The following is a 24643-nucleotide window of genomic DNA, read 5'->3' on the forward strand; positions in this document are numbered from 1 at the left end:
TCATCCTGCATCCTGAGAGTATGATCAAAAGCCAAAAGGGCTCTAAGTCGGTCTAGAGGTCAACCATTAGATAAGTAGGCGATATAAGGTAGGGTGCCGAGACGCCTGGTGGGAATAAAGTTCGCTGACAGACTTTCCAAGCCGCGACCGGAGCACTGCAGGGGCCGATTCTAAAACAGCATAGTATGCGTTTCTTGGTAGTAACATTTAAATGCCCGATCATCCATTGTTGACTCCAGAAGCTGTTCTTGGCCACTGGCAGATTTTCTGGCCGGGCTCCCGCAGTTGGCCAAGGTAGGTAGTATACAGGACGGAGAGCGCTCCATCGGGTTTGGTGGCCCACTTACAGACCCGCATGATGGAACGACTGGAATTTCCATCATTCTCACGTTACCACGCCAATACCCAATGTCCTGGCGCAAACGAGAGCGACGGGGGGCGTGCGGCGACCCCGCATGTAACGCAACGACTTGGACTGTGCCGTACTCATGCGCGGTCCGTTTGCTTGTATACACCATTGGCCTAAAATATAAGAGCTTCCGCCCTTTCCAGCTTGTTTCGGATGCGGTGGTCCGCTGCTCGCCAAGGTTGCACAATTGCCTTCCTAGTACCTTACACTTGCAGCAACGAAGATGGCCCAGACAACACGGGACCCAACCATTGTACGCGGACTTTCCCCGGCTCCTAAAAGTAACAACTCGCTTACAATTCTTTGTCTTGTTCCATTTCTTAGGAACCCGAGGATGAGGGACCAGCTCCCGACGATAGGGATTCGGTGTTCGAGGTGCGCAGTCGGCTCAATCCCTCCTCTACTCCCCAGCTAACACAAGAATCCGCCCACCAGGAGTTGATACCGTCGCTCGCATCCATTACCTCGAGTGTTTTGGCCTATCACGAGGAGAACGGACGGCGTTATCACGCTCTCAGTCGCGGAAGTTAGTCCATTAAGTTCAGATAGCCGTTTTCTACGGAAGTCGATGGGCTGACAACATCCCCAGAGTATGTATTGCCAAACGACACGGTACGCCACAGTTAGATTCCGAGCATTTGACTACGTGTCTCCAATCTTCTGACTCGTAATTTCTATTATTCTGCTCCTAGGTGGAGAATGACAGACTCGGTGAGCACGCTTCTACAACGTTTCCTGTCAGACTACTCGTAATTGACACCTACACAGATCTGCAACATGAGATAATGTTTCGAACACTGGGCGGGGAGCTTGCGCTCTCTCCAAAAGGCAAAGAAGCGGCAAATCGGGTTTTGGATTTGGGGACGGGGACCGGCATATGGGCCATGGACTACGGTTCGGGCTCCTCCTCGTTGCTTTTGCAAAGCTTTGCTAACTCATGTGCTTTTGCGCTAGCGGATCTACATCCCCAATCTGAGGTCCGTAATTTCGAATTTGGCTTGAACAATTCGTGTTTGCTGAACTGAGAGCAGGTTATTGGCGTTGACTTGAGTCCTATTCAACCAACATTGTAAGTCCATTTAGAACCTCCACTCCTGTTTTATTTTGTTTTGTTTTGTTTTGCCCTGACCGGCTCTGCCCAGTGTCCCCGCCAACTGTAGCTTTGAAGTCGACGACCTCGAAAAGGAGTGGACATGGTCCAAGCCGTTCGATTTTATCTTTTGCCGCATGCCAATAGGCTCCTTCATCTCGTTCCCCGACATCATCAAGAAATCTTACGAGTGAGTAGTCATCATCCCCTTCCCCCTTCCAAACAAGTGACCCCGTCTTAACCTCCCGCCGGCACAGCCAACTCGAACCGGGCGGCTATTTCGAAGTTCACGACCTAGGGATGCCCATTCACTGCGACGATGGGACCCTCTTGCCCGACAGCAATCTTTCCAAGTGGTGCGATGTCATCTTTGAAGCGGCCGAGAAGGCAGGCCGGCCTGTGTGGCCTGCACATAAGTACGCGTCGTACCTCAGGGAAGCTGGCTTCGAGGAAGTGGTCGAACGCGAGTTCAAGTGGCCCATGAACTCCTGGCCCAAAGAGCCTGAATACAAGGAGCTGGGCGCGTGGGTGCTTACAAATTTCAACGAGGTCCTTGAAGGCCTGACGCTGGCGCACTGCACGCGGGCCCTCGGGTGGTCGAAGGAGGAGGCTTTGGTCTTTTGTGCCAAGGTCAGGGCTGATATGAAGAACACGAGGATTCACAGTTACTGGACCATGTAGGTGGGCTTTTTTTTTTTTTTTTTTTTTTTTTTTTCCCTGATTATTGGCTTGTTACATCGAGTTGGGCTGCTGACCTGAGCTGTCTTATTCAGATATGTCGTTTATGGCAAGAAACCGGTGCACCAAATATGACCGGCGATGGAATGCCGGTGGAAGGGGAGGTTCACTTCGCTTTAGCTGGAGGAGCTGAGCTTGTTGCCTGCGTGGACGGCTGTTATCATTGTTATAGAATGTCTCTCGTATTATAGGGTAATCAACTGAGGCTTCGGCGACATAAGCAGTGGCGAACTGACTAAAGCCGCGGTGGTGCTCTGATAAAATCTGCAACGTCCAAGTCTCGTTTCTTGGCCTAGTGAAGCAGCGGTGGCCAATGAAACCAGCACATTTTGTGGGACAAGGGATGGACAGAATGGGTTAGATGCCGTAAACGTAGCGGAACCGCCGTACCGAGGTAGTTGCATTTCTCCTCATGCCGGACACCATTGAGGGCAAGCAGTTGTCTTTGCATTACCCTAGCTACCCTTAGACAACCTACCCCAAACATTCGTACTTTACTAGACGTCTCACGCAGAATGATTCCACTTTCGGATTATAGCTTCTCGTTGCTCTGGGCCAAGGTTGTTGATGGCTACGGCCCTCGCCAGCTCGAGTTCTGGGGTACCTTGATCGTCCAACTCGTGTTCTTCTGGGTCCCAGCCCTCACTTTTACCACGCTCGACTCTGTCTTTCCCTCCTTCTCTGCCCGACACAAGATTCAGCCGGCCCCGAAACAACCCACGGCGGCCGAGATCAGGCATTGCGCGTTGATCGTCTTGAGAAATCAGCTGCAATCCATCGCCACCGCGCTGCTCCTGCAGATCGTCGCCGGGTTCAAAGGAGAGCCCTCACGGTTCCGCATCACAGCAACGATCCCTCCCTGGAGCGAAGTCGCCCGGGACTTCATCGGCTGCATGATTCTGCGCGAGGTCATGTTCTATTACGCGCATCGGGCGCTGCACACTGGTCGGCTGTACAAGATGATCCACAAAGTACACCACGAGTTCACAGCGCCCGTAGCCCTGACGGCCCAGTATGCGCACCCGATCGAGCACTTCGTGGCAAATACGCTGCCGGTCGCGCTACCACCGCTCATTCTGGGAAGCCACATCCTCACTATGTGGCTCTTCGTTGCCTTTGTGCTCGTTGAGACGTCAACGGTGCACAGTGGATACGACTTCTTCGCCGGCATCGCCAAGTCACACGATGCGCACCACGAGAAGTTCAACGTGCACTTTGGCGCGTATGGTTGGATGGATTGGCTACATGCAACGGATAAGACCAAGAGGCAGAAGAAGGCTGATTGAAGAGCTGTGTTGTACTAATCAGAAGGATGGATGTCCGGGGTTTAGGCCTTGCTGTGTGGACAGATAGCTATAATAGGATGATCGCCGAACAATTTGTCGTGCGAAGAGCGAGTACCAGCAGGCCTTGTCCGGTCAGTGTGGTGTGATTCGAGAGTTCATCAAATTAGAAGCCAACAGCGGTGACGCGCAAGTCATTCGTTCGCTCCAGGGAGCCTCCCTTGACAAGAGCCCACTATACGCCGCAACCTCATATTGCCAGGGTGACCAAACCCCTCTGACGTCCACCTCCTGCAAAGGCGCGCCGCTTTGATTACTCGGACGTTTGCTGGTTCTCATGTCTGGCCTCTCCAATCTGGGGTCTGAGCGTTGTTGATTGAGGCAAGGAACGACATGCCGTATGAGCTCGTTTTGGGCTCTTAGTGGGAATCGCATCGCCTACCCCGTTGACAATCTATAGTATTTGCGATATATGGTCTTTTCCTTAGGCTAGCAAAATGGGTCCCTCTGGAGACATGGACCCTGTCCGCACCCAACAGGGCTTCGCCCCAGACTCAACGCAATTAACCAACCTGCAGCAAAATTCACGACAGGTTTCTCGGGCAATGACCGAGATCAGCAGTAAGTGTGCTTCGAGGACAACGCGAGGGAACGGGGCCAAGGTTTTCACCCTTTAAGCTCGGGTTTGAGATTGGACAGCGCTCGTATGAGGCTGCTTTTGCCTATTGGTCCCTTGCCCAGCGCTGAGAGGAAACTGGAGACTCGTCAGGCACTCATACTTTTACGGCATAATGAAAGACGAGTTGTTGACATCAAGGAATGCGAGAAGATGAGGATTAATAGTCCACTAGGCAGCCCTGAGGTGCATTGATGTGCTGGCTAGAAAATCATGTGCCTAACTTCATGTTTTCCCCAGCTTATCCAGGTACCTTTAAGATATCATCTACAAAGACGACCTGGCCAGTGGCTATTGACTTGTTTGCTGCAATGCCCGTCAATATCGATGCGGCGCCATCGATGTGGCTTGCAGCCCGCATGTACTCGTCCGTCACGGGCTCCCCAAACAAGTCCTGCAGCAACACGCTGTCGCCGCCGCCGTGCGCCCCCTTGCTCTCATCAATCTCAATCTCCCGCGGCTGTTCGAACAACGGTCTCAGCAGGATCGTCCTCCTCTCGATCGATCCCTCCAACGCCTGGTCTCCCCCAGAGTTGACATAGCTATTCTCGACTACCTCCACCTCCAGCCTTCCTCCCGTCCCGTTGAAGTTGACGCGGAAGCCCTCCCACGGCGCGTACGCCGTCAGGGAGTATGTCATCACGGCCCCGTTGCGATACCTTACCAGCACGTTCATCGTATCCTCGATGCTGATGCCGTCCCCGAAGACGCTCTGGTCTCGATAATACCCGTCCTCGTGCTCCGCGTCCAGATACAACGCCTTGAGCGTGTGGCTCGTCTCGAGGTGCAGGGCAAACGGATCCTTCTTGGCGATCTCGCTGCCCCGCGCACGATTGTAAAACTCGGTCACGCCCCTCCGCTCGGCGTTCTCCTTGCCGTAAAACTTGAGGTCCCCCTGCGCGTAGACGGACAACGGCCTCGTCTGCAGCCAGAAGTTCACCAGATCAAAGTGGTGCGTCGACTTGTGCACCAGCAGCCCGCCGCTGTTGCGCTTGTCGCGGTGCCAGCGCCGGAAGTAGTCGGCGCCGTGCGACGTGTTGAGCAGCCACTCAAAGTGCACCGACGTGACGGTGCCGATGGCGCCCGAGCGCAGCAGCTCAAAGACCTTGGTGTTGTGCGGTGCGTACCGGTAGTTGAAGGTCACCCGAACGGAGCGCCCGGTGCGCTCGACGGCCGAGAAGATGTCGAGGCAGCGGGGCGCGTCAATGGTCATGGGCTTCTCCGTCACGACGTTGCAGCCCAACTCGAGGGCCCGCACAATGTAAATGTTGTGCGTGCGGTCGATGGTAGTAACGATCACCTCATCCGGCTTGGTTGCCGAGATCATCTTGTCGAAGTCGGCGGCGAGAAAGGTCGGGACCGCGTCGTGGCCGAGCGACGTGAGGCGGCTGTTGGCGTAGTCCATGCGGGTTTGGTTGGTGTCGCATAGGCCGACGATGCACGACGTGGCGCGGTAGTCAGTTGCGATGGCCGTGTAGAAGAAGCTAGACCTCCCGCCTGCGCCCACGAGGGCGTAGCGTTTCCTAGTGGTCATGGTGCTCCGCGGTTGAGGTTCTCGTTCGCGATGCTGATGTGTTTGGAAAATTGAGCCAGGTTTCTAGCCCTGGCGAAGACCAAGATCGACGTTTTCTATCACCTCGTGATCCAACACTGTCGCGTTCATCAGGAAGACGCTCCGGAGTTAGATATGACGCTATCACAAGCCGAATCATGTTCACGGCCGGTCTCGGTCTGATGAAGCCCCAAATCTCGGCCTCAGATGTCCCATAGCCCGAGACTTAGGCTGAACCGAGCAAGGGTCGGCTCAAATAATGATCACACTATCGTCCTTCGTCCGGTGAGCGGGGAACTCTTAACTGTTTGCGGGGGTGGAGACGCAATTGGGGAAGCTTATCCGGCTCAAGCCAATTCCACTCACTAAATGCTTATTCGAACATTCCTTGGGTCCGGACGAGTGTTGGCCGTCTCTCACCCGGCTCATGAGGGACGATCACATCCTGAGAAAGCTAGAGGTGCTTCCTTGTCTTATTCAGCCTGAATTTGCCCTCCAATCACTCTCACTGGTGAGAAGGGATGGGTACAGCAACACCTTCGCACGGCCGGGTGCAACGGTTGTATTTGCCCCGGCACATGGGTGGGACGCCGATATCCAAAGGACCCGAGCCGGGAATTACACCCTGGCATTGCAGGTCTTGCAGCTGCCATGACGCCGACCCGTTGGCATCAGTTGTCACCGATGTCTGCCCGCTTCGGCGTAAAAGACAGCGATCACCGTACGTTTGAGGAGTGCCCCGGCTCCAGGTTGTGCCGCTGGCATGCGCACGGAGATGGTGTTTGACTCCTCATATCTGGCAGGATCCGGGTCCGCGGTATCGGTCCCAGCTGTGTTGCCCACATTCATCTTTGACAGCGCACATTACCGGGCCCTCTGAAGACCCATCATCTTGCGCCATGGGTGGACCAGCGAAGGAAACGGAGGTCGGACAACATGAAGGGGCGGACGAAATTACGCCCGCCCCCACCAGCACAGCTGCTCCCAAAAATGTACTACGCGACAAAGCGACTGAGTTCCTAGAGGCCCACGCCGGTGGTGACAGCTCTTTCACATACGAGGAGGAGAAGTCTGTGCTGCGGCGAATCGACTTCCGTCTTCTACCTCTGCTTCTCGGCGCCTACTTCTTTCAGCAGCTGGATAAGAGCTCTCTCAGGTGTGTCCGAAACTGCACATGAACACACACGTTTCTATAAGCTAATAGGGATACGATAACAGCTACGTCTCCATTTTTGGCATCACTCAAGATGCCAAGCTAGTCGGCCAACAGTACTCATGGCTCGGCTCCATCTTGTATCTGGCCCAACTGGTGATGCAACCTCTAGCCGCCTTCATTCTCGTCAAGCTGCCCACAGGCAAGGTCATCGCGGGCGCCATCTTCCTCTGGGGCTCCTCGCTGGCCATTATGTCGGCGTGCACAAACTTCCCCTCCCTTCTCGGGCTGCGCTTTCTGCTGGGTTCGTTCGAAGCCATGATCGCGCCGAGCTGCGTCGCCGTCACGCAGATGTGGTGGCGCCGGAGCGAGCAAACGCTGCGGACGAGTTACTGGAACGCCATGAACGGTATCACGGCCATTGTGGGCAGTCTGTTCACCTACGGGCTAGGCCATATCGAGAGCAGGGTCATGTTCAAGTACCAGATCGTCTTTCTGTTCTGCGGCTTGTTGACGGTGGTGTATTCGGTTATCGTACTCATCTTCATGCCCGATTCGCCTATGGAGGCAAAGTACCTCAAGGAAAGAGAGAAAGTTATTGCCGTGGAGCGGCTAAGGGCGAACCAGATGGGCGTCGCATCGAGAGAATGGCGGTGGGACCATGCTTGGGAGACGCTGCTGGATTTGAAGACGTGGTGCTGGTTTGTTGCCATCATTGCTATTTCGTATGTGACCTCTCTCGGTGCCCCATCTCCGCCCGCCCAGAGCCCTCACTAACAGATAGCAGCATCGCGAGTGGCGGCATCGGGACGTTTGGTAGTCTCATTGTCAAGGATTTCGGATACACAAACTTCGAGGCCATCCTCTTCAATATCCCGTTCGGCGCCATCCAGTTTATCGTCATCATCGGCTCTGGCTGGGTGGCAACCCGCTTCCAACACAAGGGGCTCACTATTACGGGAGTCAGCGTTCTGCCTATTGTTGGCACTATCATCATGCTTGCCGTGCCGCGGGAGCACAAGGGCGTTTTGCTGTTTGGGTATTACCTGGTAAGCGACTGAGATTTCTTTTGCCTGACGCCTGACTAACAGCTTACGCCGCCAGGTATCTTGTATGGCTGCCATCACGCCCCTGATCTATGCCTGGCAAGCCCAGAATACGGGCGGTGATACCAAGAAGAAGTGCACGTCGGCCATGGTCTTTATAGGGATGTGCACGGGCAATGTCATCGGGCCGTTGCTCTATTCCACCGACCAGGCCCCGCTCTATCGGTCGGGCCTCATCTCCAATCTCATCATGTTTGCCCTAGTTGGTGGCATCTCAGCGTAAGACTCCCCTCTCACGAGCTGTACACTCTTGAAGGTTGCTAACACTATGTCTAACAGCATCATTCCGTTTTACCTCATGTTCCTCAACCGTCGGCACGCTAAGCGCCGCGAGGAGCTAGGGAAGAACGCGGTGGTCGTGGACGAGTCCATGATGGGCAAGAACCAGATGGAAACCGGGAAAGCGAGCGAGCTCGAGGATGGCGAGGGCGGCGCGAACAGGCGGCAGAAGGCACTCGAGGAGGACAATGCTCTGCGCGACATGACCGACGTGCAGAACGAGGACTTCATTTACGTGTATTAGGCCAAGACATAGGAGCGCTGTATGTACAGACATGTGGATGGCTCTTTTCAGAGATTGTCGCCAGCGGAACGCCAGAAAGAGAGGATGAATCAAGAGAGCTTGCCCGTCTTGCATGAATGGCCCCTTTTTACTCGGCTGATCGTGGGGGTTAGGGTCTGAACAAGCAAAATGTAGGTTTGTTTGGCCAACAACAGCAGCTGGGCAAAAACCCCTCACCTGCGCGTTCATGCACCCTGTGATTTCTGACTGGACAGGAATTGGTCACGAGCTGGCCAGGTACCGGGGTAGCAGCCTGGAGGCGGCCGGCCGTAGGCCAAAAGGCCGGGACCTCCACCACACTTCTGCGCCTCCGCGGGGCATAGAACGGACCGGGGGTGCCTAGGTCTGACTGCAGGCACCCTGCAGTCTTCGATGACTTGAGCAGCGCTGCTGCACCCTCACCTCCAGGTTGGCCCGGAATTGAACTCGAAGCGCGTTCTCACAATCCAACCATCGGTCATCTACTATCTTTTCTAGTACTGTTGCTGTGTTGGCGTCTTCTCATTTTCTCATTATCCCGCTCACAGTCAGCATCTCAACACATACCAATTAATATCGCATCGCCACTGGTGGTGAGACGCACAACCCCCACCTCCGGGGGGTCTCCCGACTTTGAACAAGTCACGCCAGCAATACCACACCATGAAGTCGCCCCTTGAACTCGCCGCGAGATGTCTCCGTGACATGGAATACCGCTGGATACCGTACTCGTCTCTCTGGTGGCGGTACTGGACACCGTCCATCGGACGCGGCGAGCGCTACCAAGAGGGCTACTTTGATGGTTACGGCGGCGACGACGACAGCGATGGCGAGATGCCGCCGCTCGACATCCGCCGCATGCTGGCCATGCCATTTGTGCGCCGTATCTACAAGAAGATGCCCTACATCGATGTAGTGCCCGTCAAGCGCCCCTGGGAGGACATGTCCGAGGAGCAGCGCCAGCAGCGCGAGGAGTTTGTCATCGAGTCTACCATGGCCGCCTACAACTCTGGCAAGGCCCTATACCCCCGCGAGACGATACACCAAATTGAGGAGCAAATGGACGCGGCCGAGCAACGGGCGCGGAAACCCGTACGGCGCCTGTTTGCGCGGTGCGAGGCGCCACAGACAGCGTGGGTCAAGTTCACGGATCTCGACGGCGTCGTACGGCACATTGCCACATGGGTGCCCGGCGCAGCCATGGTCATGTCTGACGGCGACGTCTACCGCTCGGGCCGGTCGCAGATCGAGTTCCGCACCATTCAAGAGCTGACCATGCCCGACCCGGACAACGAGACCGAGCAGTTCGTGCCGGACCAGTGGCAGCAGTCGATCGCTTACAACCCCATCACCATAGTCCGCCGCGCCCACATAGACGACATGTTGACCACTTACAGCGCCGACGACGAGCACATGACGGTTGGCCAGATGCAGGACCGTCTGGCCGCGAACCGCCAACTGATTGGAGAGTCACCAGAGTGGAAAACCATCCTCGAATCCCTTGCTGTGACTCCGAGACGGTCTCTCGAGCGCATCGACAAGATTGTCTTCGTTTACAGCAGCGGCATGAGCGACGATTGCGAGTTTTGCAAGCGCTCCATGCTCATGTTCGCGTTAGTTACACGGCTGCGGGACCTCGTTTCCCAGTCCATACCTATCTACATGCCAGCATACGATATCATACGCAAATGGAACGATGCGGAGAGCGAGTTTCTGCGACAAAACGGTGTTACCTTTGTCAAGTCTAACGGGAGGCTTTTTCTCAAGGTGGATGAGCGCACAGCTGTGGTCTCGTTTCGGAACTGGAACCCCGTCAAGCAAGTGGTTGCCGACCTGGCGAAGCCTGCGGTGCTGGTTTGCACACCCGTATCAGAAGATTCCGAGCAAGATTTTGCTTATAATGTAGAGGAACGTGATGGAGAGCGAGTCAGAATCCCGAAGATCAGGGCGAGAGATCTAGGTGCAGTGGCCATGTTGGGCGACCCGGATTCGCCGAGGGTTAGGAAGCTGGTTGAAGATTATGACCGGTTCGAGTTGCCTAGGCTCCCGGGCGCGATATCGGATACGGTGGAGAAGGGCATTCTGAGCTTTTATCTGCGGAGGGACGACGTTTCTACCAAGGTCGAGTACCAGTGACACATACCTGTCCTTTGAGTGCTAAGGGTCTATGTATAAGTAATTTGCAGGCGCAGGATACCCGGTGGATGCTTGTGAGAATTTAATACCCAGGGCGATCTCAAAACGGCGTAGTGATTCGATGCCGTGGGCTGTCTCTGCTTGGTCGTTCGCTTTTTGCTGGTGATGTGTCTAAAGTCCCTGCGTGATTCCGTGGCGATAGGGTGACACAGCTCCGCGCAACGTCGTATGTCCAGGGGTTCCATCTGTGGGGTTAATGCCCGCAAAGAGCCTGCACCACCTCACTCCACCGCCCGGCTGTATCCGATGTATGGCATATAGTGCAAACGTCATCTTCCTGGGCTTCTAAATAGCGCTGGAGCCACCCATTATTGCCGGAGACCTAGCCGATGATCATATCAGATGCATGCTATTATTCGCGGAAGTAGATCACCGGACGGCACAGTACCGAGCTTGGCCACCTATCGCCGCGTCTTATCTGTCCATGCGGGGCCTGCTCGGCTGTAGACCAGCGTTTGAAAAAGATGAGACACCCAATATCGCTATCAAGAAGGGCATCCATACCCAAACCAGACGGCCGGGACGTAATCATCTGCAAAGCCTTCCTGGTCTTAAACCCGCCCTAAGCTCAAGCTCTGCATGGCGCATCCGTTGTGAGTAGGAGTGGCCGTGTGACGTTCTAACAACCCTGAGGCGGGTCGATGGCGGCAATGGGGAACTTGAAGAGGGTCTTGCTCTTTTTGAGCAACACACTACTCCCTATACGTCCTTGTTTGGCCTCCAATGCCGCTCAGAATCCAACCATCAACGACTTCCTCTCCGCCCTCAACGAGGAGGTGCAACCAGCAGCAATAAACTGGCCTTATCCAGAATACCTCCCTCCTCCATCCATGGATCCATGGTACATTCCTCCCCCGGACTGGCAGCTCAGCACCCCCGGCACACCCCTCCGCATACGCCCTTACGCATACCCAACCATCAACATCAAAAACTGCCGCGACACGTTCCAGATCCTCTACCGCTCGTCCGACACACACGGAAACCCCAGCTGGGCAGTGACAACCGTCTTCGTGCCCGTCTCACACCCCGAACAGAGCGACGCCAACTCGGCCTCCGGAAACGGACCCAGACCCAAGCTTCGATTCGTATCCTACCAAGTGCCCACCGACTCCGTGTCACCCAATGCCGCGCCCTCGTATCTCCTCCAGGCCCGGGAGCCCTACGGCGAGATGCGCGACCTGCTCGCGCGGGGCTGGTTCGTCGCCACGCCCGACTTCGAAGGGCCCATGGCCAGCTTCTCGGCGGGCAAGCAGGCCGCACATGCCACGCTCGATGGCATCCGCGCAATCCGACAAGCGGCCGCCTCCCCGCAGCTCGCCCCGTTCAACCTCCGCCCTTCTGCCGCCGCCGACAGCGACGACAAAGTCGAAGTCGAAGACGAAGACAACATGCGCTTCGCAATATGGGGCTACTCGGGCGGCGCCTTCGCGACGGCGTTCGCGCTCGAGATGCTGCCGACGTACGCGCCCGACCTGCTCCCGTCGGCAGCGCGGCCAGGCACGGGGGCCAAAGGCGCGCGCGCGACCGTCGTCGGGGGCGCGGTGGGCGGGCCGGCGCCGAACCTGACGGTGGTGTTCCACGCCATGAACAAGCGCGACACGGCCGGGCTGGCGATGGCGTCGCTCGTGGGCGTGACCATGCAGTGGCCGCACGCGCGGCAGTTCCTGCTCTCGCGGCTCCGGCGCGACGGGCCCTACAACGCGACCGGCTTCCTCGCCGTCGAGCGCATGACGGGCGTCGAGTCGCTCATCGCCTACGCCAAGCACGACGTCTTTGCGTACTTCGTCAACGGCGAGAGCGACGTCTTCGATCCCATCGTGCAGGCCGTCATCGATGCGGATTCCGTCCTGGGCGTCTACGGCCCGCTATCCAGCGAGGTGCCCATGTTCGTGTACCACGCTGTGCAGGATGAGATTAGCGCGATCGAGGAAACGGATGACTTGGTGAAGGGGTATTGTGAGAAGGGAGGGAGGGTCTTGTATCATCGGAACGAGCTGGGCACGCACAACGATGAGTTGTGGAGTGGGCGGCTGAGGACCATGGACTTTCTGGCACACGTGTTGGAGGATAAGAGGAGCAACAATATGACGGTGCCGGGAGTTGGTGAGTGTCGAACCGAGAATGTCAAGGTTCCGCTTGATGTGTTGGAGTTGCTGCCGGATTGGTGGTGGACTCAGGGGGCGGCGGTTCCGAAGTGATGGCTTGCTAGAGGCTGATGGTATCATTTTCCACATTCTAGACACTGAGACAATTAAAACCGCTATTTACAACTCCCTTTTCCTACCGAGTCGTGCAGCAAATTAGCCCTCTATGTCGGCTTATGTACCATGACGTCGTTTGCCATATCCAAAATCGAAAACAAAAAGCATAGTCCCAGATATCACACCCCCAATGTTCGAGAGCTCAGTGGTCGTCATTCATAAACCTCTGCAGCCATTCATTGCGGCCCGTGAAACTCCGGAACTTCTTGCCAAAAATCCTGCCGAATATCATTAGCATCGAAGATTATAACCCTAGGGTCACCGCATCATAGGACTTACCACAGCGGAATCGTCAGCAACATGACGAAGACAAACAGAGACCCCAGGATTGAAAAGACAACCAACGGGCCTTGTGCCGTCAGCCACTCGTTCACAAAGTACGTGAGACCAAAGGTCAGCAAGTTCCTAGCGTTGATGGCCACAAACGCCTCCTCGTTGTGCTGGCGGTAGCTGTCGACAATGTAGCCGAAGACGCACGTAGACGAGAATACCAGGCTCATGTTGGCAAAGCCGAAGCACAGCACAGGCCCAATCCAGTGCGTCCGGTACTCTACGGTGGCGCCGAAGCCGTAGAAGCCCACGACGCCGAGGATGGTGGCGATGAACATCAGCGGCAGACGGAACTCGGGCTCGTAGATGCCCTTGTTCTTCTTGGTGAGGTAGATGCAGATCCAGTCGTTAAGGGGACCCGAAACGAGCTCGCCAATGATGGTCATGATGAAGGGGGAAAGGCTGATGAGGCCGGTCTCACTGACGGAAAAGTTGTAGGGCGCCTGGTTGAAGATCTGAGCGTTGACGACCGAGAATACGACGATCCAGGTGATGACAGTTCCTGGGAGGTGTCAGAGGCGCGGGTCACGAAAGGAACAAACTTGCCCCTTGATGGCTTACCATAGACCAGGAACCCCCAGAATACAGCCGGATAAAACAACATGACGACGGGGCGAAGGAAAGGCTTCCAGCCCGGGGCGCGCGAGTAGCGGCCGGTATAGATGCGAAGCGACTGCCAGTACGTATGCTTCTTCTCGCCGGCCACTCCCGAGACTTGCATCTCCTTCTCATCGACGCCACGCTCGTCATGCTCATGCCCCAGCTTCAGCTTCTGCACGCTGCCGCCGGCCTCGTCCCTGTCACTGCTCGGCACCATGACCACAGAATCTCTGCGGAAGGCCGTCTCGGGCACAAGGAAGAAAACAGCAAACATCAAGACGCCGAAGAAGATGGCGCAGACCCAGAACGTCCACTGGTACCCGTCACGCTCGATGATGTATCCCGCCACCAGGCCACCGCCGCTGATGCCCGTCAACAAGAACAGGTTCCAAATGGCAATCCTGGTCGCGCGCTCATGGACAAAGTACATGTCGCCAATGGTGCACTGCACCAGCACCTCGAACGGCGCCATGCCGATGGCGGCCACAATACGGCTGCCCAGGAAGGAAGGGTACTCTCGGATTGCGCCGCCCCAGATCGACGTGGCAAACATGATGATGATGGCGCCCATGTAGACCGGGCGGCGGCCGATGATCTTTGCCAGGGGGTTGGTGATGAAGAGGCCGAGGCCGATGGTCAGGATGGTCCAGGCCGTAGACTGGGCGAGAACAGGGACCGTAATGTTGAGGTTGTTGGCGATCTCGTTAAAGCCCGGGCTGAGCATGGGGCCGTAGGCGCCCACCACGCCGGCCGCGAGACCGACGACGAAGAGGATGACTTCTTTTTTCCTGCAGTTTTTCTCGTGTCAGCGGCATGACGATGACGGTGCTGGTGGCGTTAATTCGTGGGGAGAGGACGAACCATTGCGGCCACTGGAACCGAGCCGGGTCAACACACGCAGTTCACACGAAGTCGCCGCAGGGTTGAAACTTACGTTCAATGGATCATTGGGGCTATCCGAAGGCTGAGGGACGAGGATGACATCCTTGTACCGGCCTGTTCCATGCTTGAGCTGCTCGCGAGGGATGTCGGCGAGCTCGGGCGGCAGGTCGTCCTGGTCGGACATGAAAGCTGGGTAGTGCCACCATGGCGCGTCAGCGGGCGCTGTCGTGCGACATGCCTTGTGGGAGAAGTGGTGTGTGTGTGTGTGTGTGTCTGTGTGTGTGGTGTGCGGTGCGGGGGAGCGGCCGGCTACCAATTGCCGTGTGGAGGAACTGGGGCAGGATGGGGAAGGGGAAGGGGAAGGGGTTGTGGATGCGCAAGGGGATGCGGAAGGGGACCCGATGTGGAGGGGGTGGCGGGATGAGAGGGAACTGAGAGGGAAGAGAGGTGCTTACCCGTGCCAGGCACGACTTCCATCTTCTTGCAGTCCAGGATTCCGAAGGGCATCGTGGCGGCTTCAATTCGCACGAAACTTGAAACCCAATCTGGACTGGAAATAACTCAAAGGAAAAAGGGGAAAAAAGCACGACGATCTCTCAACCCATGTGGCCAGCGGGGACCTTGTTGGTTTATGTAGACCGCGTGGGGGATTGGGGTCGGGTTCTGGGGAATCCTCGAAAGTGTGAGAAGTTTTGCAGGGCCTGGTTCCGGGGAATTTACCAACTCTAATGCCTGTATTGATCAACTGCACAGCAGAATGGCCCGGAGATGGGCTTCCAAATCCTTCCCAAACGATGCCCAAGTCCGGCTCAGACGCTGCACGGATGCGGTGCGACCTGCGATGGCGCGAGGGGCGAACAGACGATCGAGAATGCACACCCCCATGCTATGCCATACACGGGCATCAAAGCAGATGCTTCCAGGGGCCCGTCGCGCTGGCAAGGGTACCCGGCGTCCAACAGGGCGTGCACCGAGACGGAATCGAACCACAAGAGCTGCGGGCACCGTTGCAGTATTAGCAGCGCTGTCGAACCAACAAACCGCCACAGTAATAGCCAGTATCAGAGAAAAGCCCGCGGTTGGCTCGCGCGACGGGGCCCCCGTTCGTTAATTTGCAGGCGGACCCTGAAAGGTCGTCTTGGACCAGCACGCCAACTGCCGGTACTTCGGGTCTACCCAATAGGCAACACAGCCGGTGTTTCCAGACAAGGATATATTGCCTTGTCTCGCTGGCATCATTTTCGCTGCGGTATTGCTGAGCCGCATCGATGCTTCTGTCAATCCATGCGTTCTGCGTCGGCGCTAACCGGTTGTCGGCGCAGCCTGTGCGGCAAAAGTTCGTGTCGCTATCAACCATGATGCGCCCTCATCCATTTCCATGATCGCCCAAGGTGTGCCCTGCCCTTTTCTCAGCTAGTAGAGGGCCCGGTCGCCGTGACCGCCCACAACCCGAATGCCCTGAGTGGTTGGCATAAAACGCCACCGACTCACCGGTACAGGTGGGTTCTCCGTGGCTGGCATTCTGTGACGGGACTGTCTGACTCAACCCTTTCCCTCCACGTCGACATGTATTCAGTTACAGTACTGTACAACAAAACGAATCTACAGTAGCTGCAGCCGGGTCATTTCCGGATCCCCGTCGTCGGGACCCTGCACGCCTGTTACTCGTGCGTACGGCCAACCGCAAGCCGACGATTCCTACCTGACCGACCCGAAATTTGTCGCGGTGGCGAACGTACTACAGTAACATCGTCCCGCATGCGCGACGGCGACAGGATCATCGTACGTCTAGGCACTAGGTCAATTCCGGGGTAGAGAATCGCTAGTGTTCTAGGTGGCGTGTACATGCGACGCGGATTGGCTTCGACGCCACGAGTTTGACGTTTGGGCTTGAAAATATGGAGTGCCATCAGGATCCAGGGACAGGGAAAAGACGCGAGGCGACGAGGAAGTCAATCCTCATGCCCATGTTTTCAGATGCACACGGGCCGGGGGGTGGGGAGTGGTATTTATGCCCCACGCGGACCGATCCCGCAGGGGTGACTTGCCCTGAATCCCAGTTGCCGTCAGGGGTGGTTTGATATGGAAAAGGGTTGGTTACAGACTTGATACTCGAACACGAGAAGCTAGGTAAACGGAACGCATGCCATCCGTGTCCTACTCGTGGCCTGACCTTCAGAAGCGGGGGCCAAGTATTGTTCCTCAGCAGCTCAGTGGACGTTGCGGGCTCACCCATCGAGGCTATTGATTGGATGTCAGAGCTTTACTACTAATAAGGTCTAGCGGTCCCTTTGCTCTCCATTTATGACGATAACCCAGGGGCACAACTCAATTAACCGCACATCTACCGCTACCAGCGCTCGATGAGGCCTTCGTCTCGGGCGTTGGCGCAATCATGAATCAAGCCCAGCCCGACTAGGATCGCTTGCACCGAAATGAGGTGTGAAAGAGAGACGAGTTGACGTCCGGCGCCATCTCTCCTGCGGCGCTATTCCTGGACCAGCCTTCCTGGTGAATGAGGGTGGGATCGGTGAAGGCGAGCTGCAGCCTGGTGATGTTGGTTAGATCAACGCTATCAAAGCAGCCAGGCGGAAGAAAAGCGTACGGTGTATCTATCAGAGTCCGCCTGGGGTCAAACACCAGCACGATGCTAGCTTTCAGGCCGGTGAAATACCAATCCTTGCCAGCGGCGTAGTTGGAAAGCATATTGGCCTATAGAAGCTTTGTGTAGTCGTTGTTGAAGACCATGACGGGGAAGTCTGGCAAGTACTTTGGGACGTGGGGTTGCTGGATAATGATGTTGCAGTAGCTCTGGTCCGCTACAATGGGCAGGTCGCACCAGGGACACCATTTTCCCGTCGCTGTGGTTGGAATCGGGGTCACAGGGACGGTAGTCGATGTATTTGAAGGCGGAATCACAATCGATGTTGTGGCTGGGGCGGCCGTGGTTAACGGAGGGGGGGCCGCGTATGTACCGGTGACCAGGGCCAAGCCCATGAGGACCCAAACGCTAAACACAATGCGGTGGGACATCATTCTGCTTGCAAAATGCTGTCAGGTCCGTCTCCTCGGTATGTTCTTCTTCAGGTCCTAGAATAGGTTGTGGAAGAATTGGCTGTAACTTGTGGATTTGGCTGGGGGTAGTTATAAATGCTTCCGACCATGTGCCATATGTGCGGCAAACTCGCTCTTCATTGTTAGGAAAACCAGACATCGGAATCACCGCGTGACTATTTGATGTCGCTAAGAGGTGAACATAATAGGTACGATATCAAAGAGGTCAATTGTGGGGACAAGAAGACAATATGACGCAAGTACATAGGGGAAGAGGATTGAGCGTGTCATGCGGGGATCCAGGAATAAGAAGGGTATATAAGTGATGATACATCTAAACAAAGGCGCTCAATAAACATGCCGGCTCTGGCTCCTTGAGCCATGACGCGATTGGGATGGATGCCGACTGCGACTGCGACTCCGGCCTCGAGCCCGACTCCCACTCCTGCCCCTGCTTCTTCGAGGACTCGGCAACTCAATCAATTCCCAGTACTTTCTCTGGCGGAATTCAGCCAAGCCGTTCTGGTCTGTCCATACTATCTCTTCATCAGCCCAAGATGCGTCGTTCGGTAGCAAGACTGCCACATGCACACTCCCGCCAGCATGAGGGTTCGACCTCGGCGGGTCAATCAAGGCAACTGCCGCCTTGACATTGCCGTCTTCAGTCCCCAGAGGACCGATGCTGCTTGACTTTACATCCTCGAGAACCGACCTCGAGGCATGCAGAAGCGCTAGAAACTGCGGGATTGTCGCGCAGACCCCGTCTGCGTCGACTAGTCTCGATGAGCCGCGTCCGCTACGGCTACGACTCCAACCTGGGGATCTCGGGGGAGATAAGGACCTTGCCGCATTGTTGAGCCTAACATATGCTGGGCCTCTGCTCGGGTTGGCGCTCCACCTGAAATCATCGGCGTCCTCGTCGATGGGCACAAACACGACTTTTCGCTTGATCGCCTCATGTGTTCTCATTCTGACAAGGACGGGAGTGGGCACGTCGCGCATCGCAGCAACCGGACGGATCCCGACGGCCATACCGCTTACTTCGTCCAAGAGTACCCTGTACAGGGTGATAGAACCACACAAACCCTCCTCCGCCCATGCCAGAGCCGTCAAGTAATCACACGAGCCGTTATACTTGGACACGTCAAAGAGCTCGTTCTCGAAGCGCTCCAGCTCGCGTCGAGGCGAGGATTTCTGCGAATCCGGCAAAGTTCCCCGCGGGAGGTACATCCTGCGTTCCGACTCCATAAAGTCGAGACGCTGAACCGAGTGGAAGAGGTTGTGGGCGGATTCAATGGCGCCGCCTAATCCCTCGACCGTCACATTGCCCGGGAGTTCGGCTTTGATCGAGTTGAGTGGGGAGAAGAGTCTGCGGAGGCGAGATTTTCTCGGATTGGCTTTGGGTGGTAGGGTAGTTTCGTCGAACTTGGCCCAGTCGAGAAAACCTGCATGTTGAGGCTCAAACTGTGCGTGGTCTTCGACCACAATAGTAATCGGCTCAAATTGGGGCGCAACTAGTTGAAGCCGGTCCTCAGGGCTGGTTTCCACTATAGCGGATGAGATTGCATCGCCCGCAAAGGTGGCTTCCTGCTCTTGAACCGGGCGCTCATCTGTTGCTGGCAGCATCGCGAATCGAAAGGAGACACGAGATGTGCTGAAAAGGCACAAGGGACCTGTCGCTGTTGATTGCGGATGAGGGGTGCTGTGGATTTTGACGTCGAACGGGGCATCGGAGGGTGCTTTTATCAGCGCTAAGATGGTATGGCATTTTGAGTCAGCCAACGACAACCCAAGGTGTTGTCAGACGGCTATGGTTCCTCATTGTGAATCACACTGTACACCCAGATGCACCTGGCGGAAGGGGATTGTTGGCTCGTTCAAACCGCACGAACAGGCACCGCCCAGCCAAGCCACCATAGGGGCTGACTGTATCGCACCGATATGGATGGCTCACACCGCGAAGCCATGTTCAGGTGCTGAAGGGAACGTGACCAGTGGTACAGTGTGATCGACCTGTTGGAGGGGCGGGGTTTCCCGCACATGGGCCACCCCGCTTGGGTCATTGACGGACACGAAAAATAATCCGAAACTTTTGGACGTTCCTCGCGCTGATGGCTGACGTGCAACCTAATAATGGGGAGTGACGCGCATGTGGTTACGCACACTTACAAGGTTCGGATACCTAAGGCACCAAATCATCACCGTTCCTGGGAAATACAGTGCGAGGCAACTGCGGATCTCATGGCCAGTCAGGTGACGGGCACTGCATGGCAGGTGGTGGACAGCTGCGTCTTATCGTCATCTATAATGGTAACCATGGCTCTGTTCGTTCATTCAAGTGTAGTGTATTCTCACTGTGTATCTCTTTGGCTTGATTGCCTTACCCAGGGTCAATCGTTACGTCTATTGTGCATGGTGGCATCTGCAGGGAATGAGGGCTGTCCAGATGCGGCGGTGCAGACCGCCGATCCGGTTTGTCCTTGATGTTGATTCATTGCATCATAGGCGAACCTCGCACAAATAAAACTTGGAAGCCCGGGTACCTACCCGGCAGCCCGCCTCTATCTCCAGCAGATATCGCTAAACCTTCAGCACCATGGAACCATCTCGTGAAGCACCAGACGTAGGCAAGATGTCTCGACCTTCCGTGACGCGCCTCCCCCGCCTGTGGAGATGGCGACGGCGGTATATCGCCTACCTGGCAGCCTTGACTTACGTGCTCTACTGCGCTCTCTTTTCACGTCCTCTCTTTGCTCACCCTTTGCCGAAACACACGGGTCCGTATGCTGTGGGCGCCGTCGACATCGAAGCCCCCGTCTCACCAGCACGCGCCATCGACTCTGCTCGGTTTAAAGGCACAGCCGAAGGGGCATTCGAGCTGCGGACTGTTTTGTTCACTCTTTACTACCCAACCACATACCATGCTGCTAGCCAGACTCGCACACCAAGACACCCCTGGATCTCTAAGCCTCTATCGCTCCGAGCCAGAGGATACGCCAAGGCCGCCCACATTAGCAACCGGGTCACAGATGCGTTCTTCACGGGCGCCCTCCGCGCCTTGGCCGGGAGTATTACCATTCCGGCTGCTGTGGATGCTCCCTTGAGCGACCATGCTTCGCGCAAGTCCAAGTTCGCCACGTCCTGGGATAAGGAGGAGAGCAAGCAGCAGGTTCTATCAAGCAGCCTGAGCGGGCATCCCGTCATCATCTTCTCGCATGGTACCGTCTCGAGCCGGACGGATTATTCGCACTATGCCGGTGAGCTCGCGGCAAGGGGCTATGTCGTCGCCATGATGGAGCACCGCGATGGCTCCGGCCCGGGCTCCGTCGTCATGAAGAAGGGCGAGCCTGATCGGACGAGACTGATCTTTGACGTCACCGAGGTGGAGACGGCTGAGGGCAACGAAGTCTCGGTCGAGGATTTCCACAAAGCTCAGCTCGGCTTCCGCGAGGCCGAGATTGAGGAGGCTGTCCGAGTCCTCAAGATGATCAACTCGGGAAGCGGCGCCGACGTATTCGAGCAGAACCCGCGCGGCGAAGGCTCCGACCTGGCCAACTGGGCTGGCCGGCTAAACACGGATGAGATGATCGTTGCGGGCCATAGCTACGGCGCGACGGGAGCGCTGCAGGCCCTGCGAAACGGGCCCAACGAGAAGCGGCCGTTCAAGGGCGCCATCATCCTGGATCCGGGGAAGCAGAGCGGGCCGCTGAACGAGGACATCAACGTGCCCGTCCTGGTCGTTCACAGCAACTCGTGGAGCAGCCGCAGCAGTATCTTCTATGGTCGGGCGCACTTTGATACCGTCAAGAGCATTGTTGAGGCGAACAATAAGCGGGGAAACCCGTCCTGGTTCATGACGTCGCTCGGCACGTCGCATCCCTCAGTCACAGACGCGCCGCTGCTTGAGCCGTTCCTCTTGCGCTTGACCACGGGTGCGGCCATTGACGTGTACCAGGGCTTGAGACAGTATGTGCACGTTGCCGAGGACTTTCTGGCGTTCCTTAGCGATGGCAAAACGCGCGGGTTGCTCGCCGAGAAGGCCGAGTTCCCCCAGTACGACCCGGGCACGGGCCTGGGTATATGGAAGCCGGGACAAGGTGACGACCAAAAAGCCTGGGAGGAACGAGGCGAGTGGTGGGATTGGCGAAGCTATTGGCAGCTTCACGTCTCTCCTGTGACCTAAGCTACATTTCTGTTTCTATAGAAGGGGTCAAATCTGGTTTGAAATCTTGTTATGATGCTTTACAATCGGGGGGTATTTTTTTTTTTTCGGGCGCCATTGGCATGGCAGTTGACTTACAGTAGAGACGGTACTACTATAGCTGGTCTAAGTAATGAAGGCTTGAATTGCATGTCATGGCGGTTCTCTGCCCTCAAACGCAAATGGGGCGCAGCTGCGCCATCGGGCTGTCGGGGCCACGTCAAGCCACGAACCTGGGGCTGGAAAATCGGTTTTGGCCCAATCCCGTGATGACAGACCCTGGGAATGTGCCCAGTGCAATGCCTGACGGTCTTGGCGTCGTGTTTCGTATTCCAGACCCCCGTTGATCTCTTTCTGCTGATTGGGTTCAGCTCCACAGTCGCTTGCAAACCTCGACATCACGGCCCGGGTTTATAGCTGTCTCTTCTCCTTGGACGCTTCTGAAATGGCCAAACTCCTGTCAAACAAACCTTCCTTCCCAGTTACATCGCTATGACCGCCGACGAAGACGACCGCATCGAGGCGGAACCCCTGCTCGCGGGCGATGAGCGCGCCTCGCTCGAGGTCCCCGAGATCCATGCTGATTCGAACAACGGGTTCGGCGTAAAATCGCGCCGCCGTTCGATCACGTCCCGTTTCCAGGTGCAGAAGCGCACAACGATCGTTGCGCTTCTTGCGATTCTCATGTTCACCATCACCACGAGTGGCTTGATGATTCTAGTCCCCATGTTCCGTCTGATGGAGGACGCAATCTGCCATGCCTACTACGACAAGGATCGGTCTGAGCCGATCGAGGAGCAACTATGCAAGGTTGACGGGGTCCAGAAGGAGCTAGCATTTCTCGGGGGTTGGGCCGCGATGATTAACTCAGTCGTCGGCCTGATTGCAGCACTCCCGTATGGTGTTTTGGCCGATCGGTGAGACTTCCGCAAGATACCAAAACTCCGGTAAATAACGGACACAACTCGCTTACTCAAGACTCCCAGTATTGGCCGCAAACCAACCTTCATCCTGTCATACTGCGGCATAATCGTCGCATTTGCATGGGGTCCGTTGATGCTGGCCATTGGCGAGACTCCCACTCTTTACCTCGCTATTATCGGATCCTTATTCTTTCTCGTTGGCGGCGGCGTGCCGGTCGCTATAAATTCGCTGAACGCGATGGCATCAGATGTTAGCTCAGAGAGTGATCGGTAAGCCGAAGAAACAAAGAAACCAAAAAAACCACCACAACATAAATACTTCCTTCCAGCGTAAGCTAACTTGCTTCAGGGCAACCGGTCTCTTATATGTTTCCTTCGGTGCTGTTTCCGGGGGTCTTGTGGGTCCCGTTGTGTCAGGCCTCTTGATGGAAACTCTAGGACCCTGGATCCCAATTTTTATCGTTTTCGCCATTACGCCCTTTGTCTTCGGGTTGCTGCTGTTCATTCCCGAAACACTACCCGTGAAGTTGCGGGCGGGCACGGAACAGGAGGAGCAACAACCGGTGGCAGAGAGGATCCGCGAAGCTGTCAAGGAGCTGGGTACATCGCTTTCATTGTTGAAAAACGCCAACGTCAGCCTGTCACTGGTGCACTTCTCCATCACGCCCGCCCTGTTTGCGGCCTACTCGTCAACCTTGGCTCAGCATGTCAGTAACTACTTCGGCTGGACCTTGGCGCAGACCAACTATCTCCTCTCGCCCCTAGGTATCCTCCAGCTCGCCATGATCCTCTTGCTTCCAAGGCTATCAAGCTATCTGACCAACCAATCCGGGCGCTTCCGTCTACCGCTCTTCGACAAGGACCTCTTGCTGACAAAGATATCGTTGGTCTTCCTTATTCTGGGAGCCCTTCTCGAAGGATTCAGCCAACACATTGCTCTGTTCCTGGTTGGCCTTACTGTGGGAACCTTTGGAGCGTGCAGCGGCCCATTGTGCCGGGCGGTGGCGACTGCATACGTCGAACCTCAGCAAACATCTCGTCTCTACGCGTTGATGAGCATGATGGAGACCGGCGGGGCGGTGATTGGTGGCCCTGTGTTGGCCTGGTGCTTTAATGTCGGATTGACGAAAAGGGGGTGGTGGACCGGCCTACCATGGTTTTATATCGCCGGGCTTGTGTCTGTCGCTCTCGTGGCACTAATGTTCGTGAGACGGCCAAAGAAGGTTACCACGCCAGACCTGGAGGACGAGGCCACCGGAGACCTTGGGTATCAGTCAACGGAGGAACAGGTTTGATTATACGGCTTAGTAATTAGAACTGAAACTTGTCTCTGAAGATAGGTACATGGGTTTATGGATAACCCTACTTCAAGACTTTTTGTCAAACGTGTCGCGGTTTTGCAGCCGACTTTGTAGTTACAGTATTACGGCGCTGAGGTTCGTCGTCTTACAAACTACAACCGCCCATCGCAGTTCTAACTTACAGGTCTCGATTGGGGCACAATTACGCCACTATTTGCGGTGCAGTACAGGTTGAAGTGGAGATTCGGAGGTGCAGCTCAAGACTCAGAGCTTTGCAATGAAATGGCGCAGAGTCAGGCGACGGCTGGACGGACATGGCCGAGTAGCCACGACACTAGGTTCCTGCA

At 56.0% G+C, this 24643-nt stretch overlaps 11 protein-coding genes across 11 annotated transcripts; 7 read left to right on the plus strand and 4 right to left on the minus strand.

The window, feature by feature from the left end:
* Positions 1 to 632: 632 nt before the first annotated feature.
* MFIFM68171_08460 (Methyltransferase) lies at positions 633 to 2312 on the plus strand (the record flags this gene model as incomplete). The annotated part of the gene is made up of 10 exons (XM_071063880.1): positions 633 to 662; positions 734 to 935; positions 999 to 1021; positions 1102 to 1120; positions 1178 to 1303; positions 1364 to 1386; positions 1441 to 1478; positions 1552 to 1689; positions 1757 to 2176; positions 2273 to 2312. 10 exons carry the CDS (start codon positions 633 to 635, stop codon positions 2310 to 2312), a joined length of 1059 nt encoding a protein of 352 aa, XP_070919981.1.
* Positions 2313 to 2752: 440 nt separating this feature from the next.
* On the plus strand, positions 2753 to 3523 carry MFIFM68171_08461 (C-4 methylsterol oxidase; the record flags this gene model as incomplete). Its single annotated transcript, XM_071063881.1, has 1 exon — positions 2753 to 3523. The coding sequence occupies one exon, from the start codon at positions 2753 to 2755 to the stop codon at positions 3521 to 3523; it is 771 nt and encodes a 256-aa protein (XP_070919982.1).
* Positions 3524 to 4437: 914 nt separating this feature from the next.
* On the minus strand, positions 4438 to 5730 carry MFIFM68171_08462 (Oxidoreductase YteT; the record flags this gene model as incomplete). Its single annotated transcript, XM_071063882.1, has 1 exon — positions 4438 to 5730. The coding sequence occupies one exon, from the start codon at positions 5728 to 5730 to the stop codon at positions 4438 to 4440; it is 1293 nt and encodes a 430-aa protein (XP_070919983.1).
* Positions 5731 to 6647: 917 nt separating this feature from the next.
* MFIFM68171_08463 (Allantoate permease) lies at positions 6648 to 8530 on the plus strand (the record flags this gene model as incomplete). Its single annotated transcript, XM_071063883.1, has 5 exons — positions 6648 to 6904; positions 6967 to 7626; positions 7689 to 7950; positions 8006 to 8226; positions 8287 to 8530. The coding sequence occupies 5 exons, from the start codon at positions 6648 to 6650 to the stop codon at positions 8528 to 8530; spliced, it is 1644 nt and encodes a 547-aa protein (XP_070919984.1).
* Positions 8531 to 9211: 681 nt separating this feature from the next.
* On the plus strand, positions 9212 to 10684 carry MFIFM68171_08464 (uncharacterized protein; the record flags this gene model as incomplete). The annotated part of the gene is made up of 1 exon (XM_071063884.1): positions 9212 to 10684. The coding sequence occupies one exon, from the start codon at positions 9212 to 9214 to the stop codon at positions 10682 to 10684; it is 1473 nt and encodes a 490-aa protein (XP_070919985.1).
* A 710-nt stretch (positions 10685 to 11394) lies between these two features.
* On the plus strand, positions 11395 to 12942 carry MFIFM68171_08465 (Lipase 2; the record flags this gene model as incomplete). The annotated part of the gene is made up of 1 exon (XM_071063885.1): positions 11395 to 12942. The coding sequence occupies one exon, from the start codon at positions 11395 to 11397 to the stop codon at positions 12940 to 12942; it is 1548 nt and encodes a 515-aa protein (XP_070919986.1).
* Positions 12943 to 13147: 205 nt separating this feature from the next.
* Positions 13148 to 15324, minus strand: MFIFM68171_08466 (Serine/threonine kinase 16; the record flags this gene model as incomplete). The annotated part of the gene is made up of 6 exons (XM_071063886.1): positions 13148 to 13223; positions 13285 to 13837; positions 13897 to 14723; positions 14797 to 14807; positions 14870 to 15006; positions 15273 to 15324. 6 exons carry the CDS (start codon positions 15322 to 15324, stop codon positions 13148 to 13150), a joined length of 1656 nt encoding a protein of 551 aa, XP_070919987.1.
* A 1908-nt stretch (positions 15325 to 17232) lies between these two features.
* On the minus strand, positions 17233 to 17523 carry MFIFM68171_08467 (uncharacterized protein; the record flags this gene model as incomplete). Its single annotated transcript, XM_071063887.1, has 2 exons — positions 17233 to 17365; positions 17423 to 17523. 2 exons carry the CDS (start codon positions 17521 to 17523, stop codon positions 17233 to 17235), a joined length of 234 nt encoding a protein of 77 aa, XP_070919988.1.
* A 696-nt stretch (positions 17524 to 18219) lies between these two features.
* MFIFM68171_08468 (uncharacterized protein) lies at positions 18220 to 19497 on the minus strand (the record flags this gene model as incomplete). The annotated part of the gene is made up of 1 exon (XM_071063888.1): positions 18220 to 19497. One exon carries the CDS (start codon positions 19495 to 19497, stop codon positions 18220 to 18222), a length of 1278 nt encoding a protein of 425 aa, XP_070919989.1.
* A 970-nt stretch (positions 19498 to 20467) lies between these two features.
* On the plus strand, positions 20468 to 22054 carry MFIFM68171_08469 (Putative phospholipase; the record flags this gene model as incomplete). The annotated part of the gene is made up of 1 exon (XM_071063889.1): positions 20468 to 22054. The coding sequence occupies one exon, from the start codon at positions 20468 to 20470 to the stop codon at positions 22052 to 22054; it is 1587 nt and encodes a 528-aa protein (XP_070919990.1).
* Positions 22055 to 22564: 510 nt separating this feature from the next.
* On the plus strand, positions 22565 to 24290 carry MFIFM68171_08470 (General substrate transporter; the record flags this gene model as incomplete). Its single annotated transcript, XM_071063890.1, has 3 exons — positions 22565 to 22989; positions 23059 to 23265; positions 23345 to 24290. The coding sequence occupies 3 exons, from the start codon at positions 22565 to 22567 to the stop codon at positions 24288 to 24290; spliced, it is 1578 nt and encodes a 525-aa protein (XP_070919991.1).
* Positions 24291 to 24643: the final 353 nt, after the last annotated feature.

This window comes from Madurella fahalii (assembly GCF_045866475.1).
Source record: "Madurella fahalii IFM 68171 DNA, scaffold_4, whole genome shotgun sequence".
Lineage (NCBI taxonomy): Eukaryota > Fungi > Ascomycota > Sordariomycetes > Sordariales > Madurella > Madurella fahalii.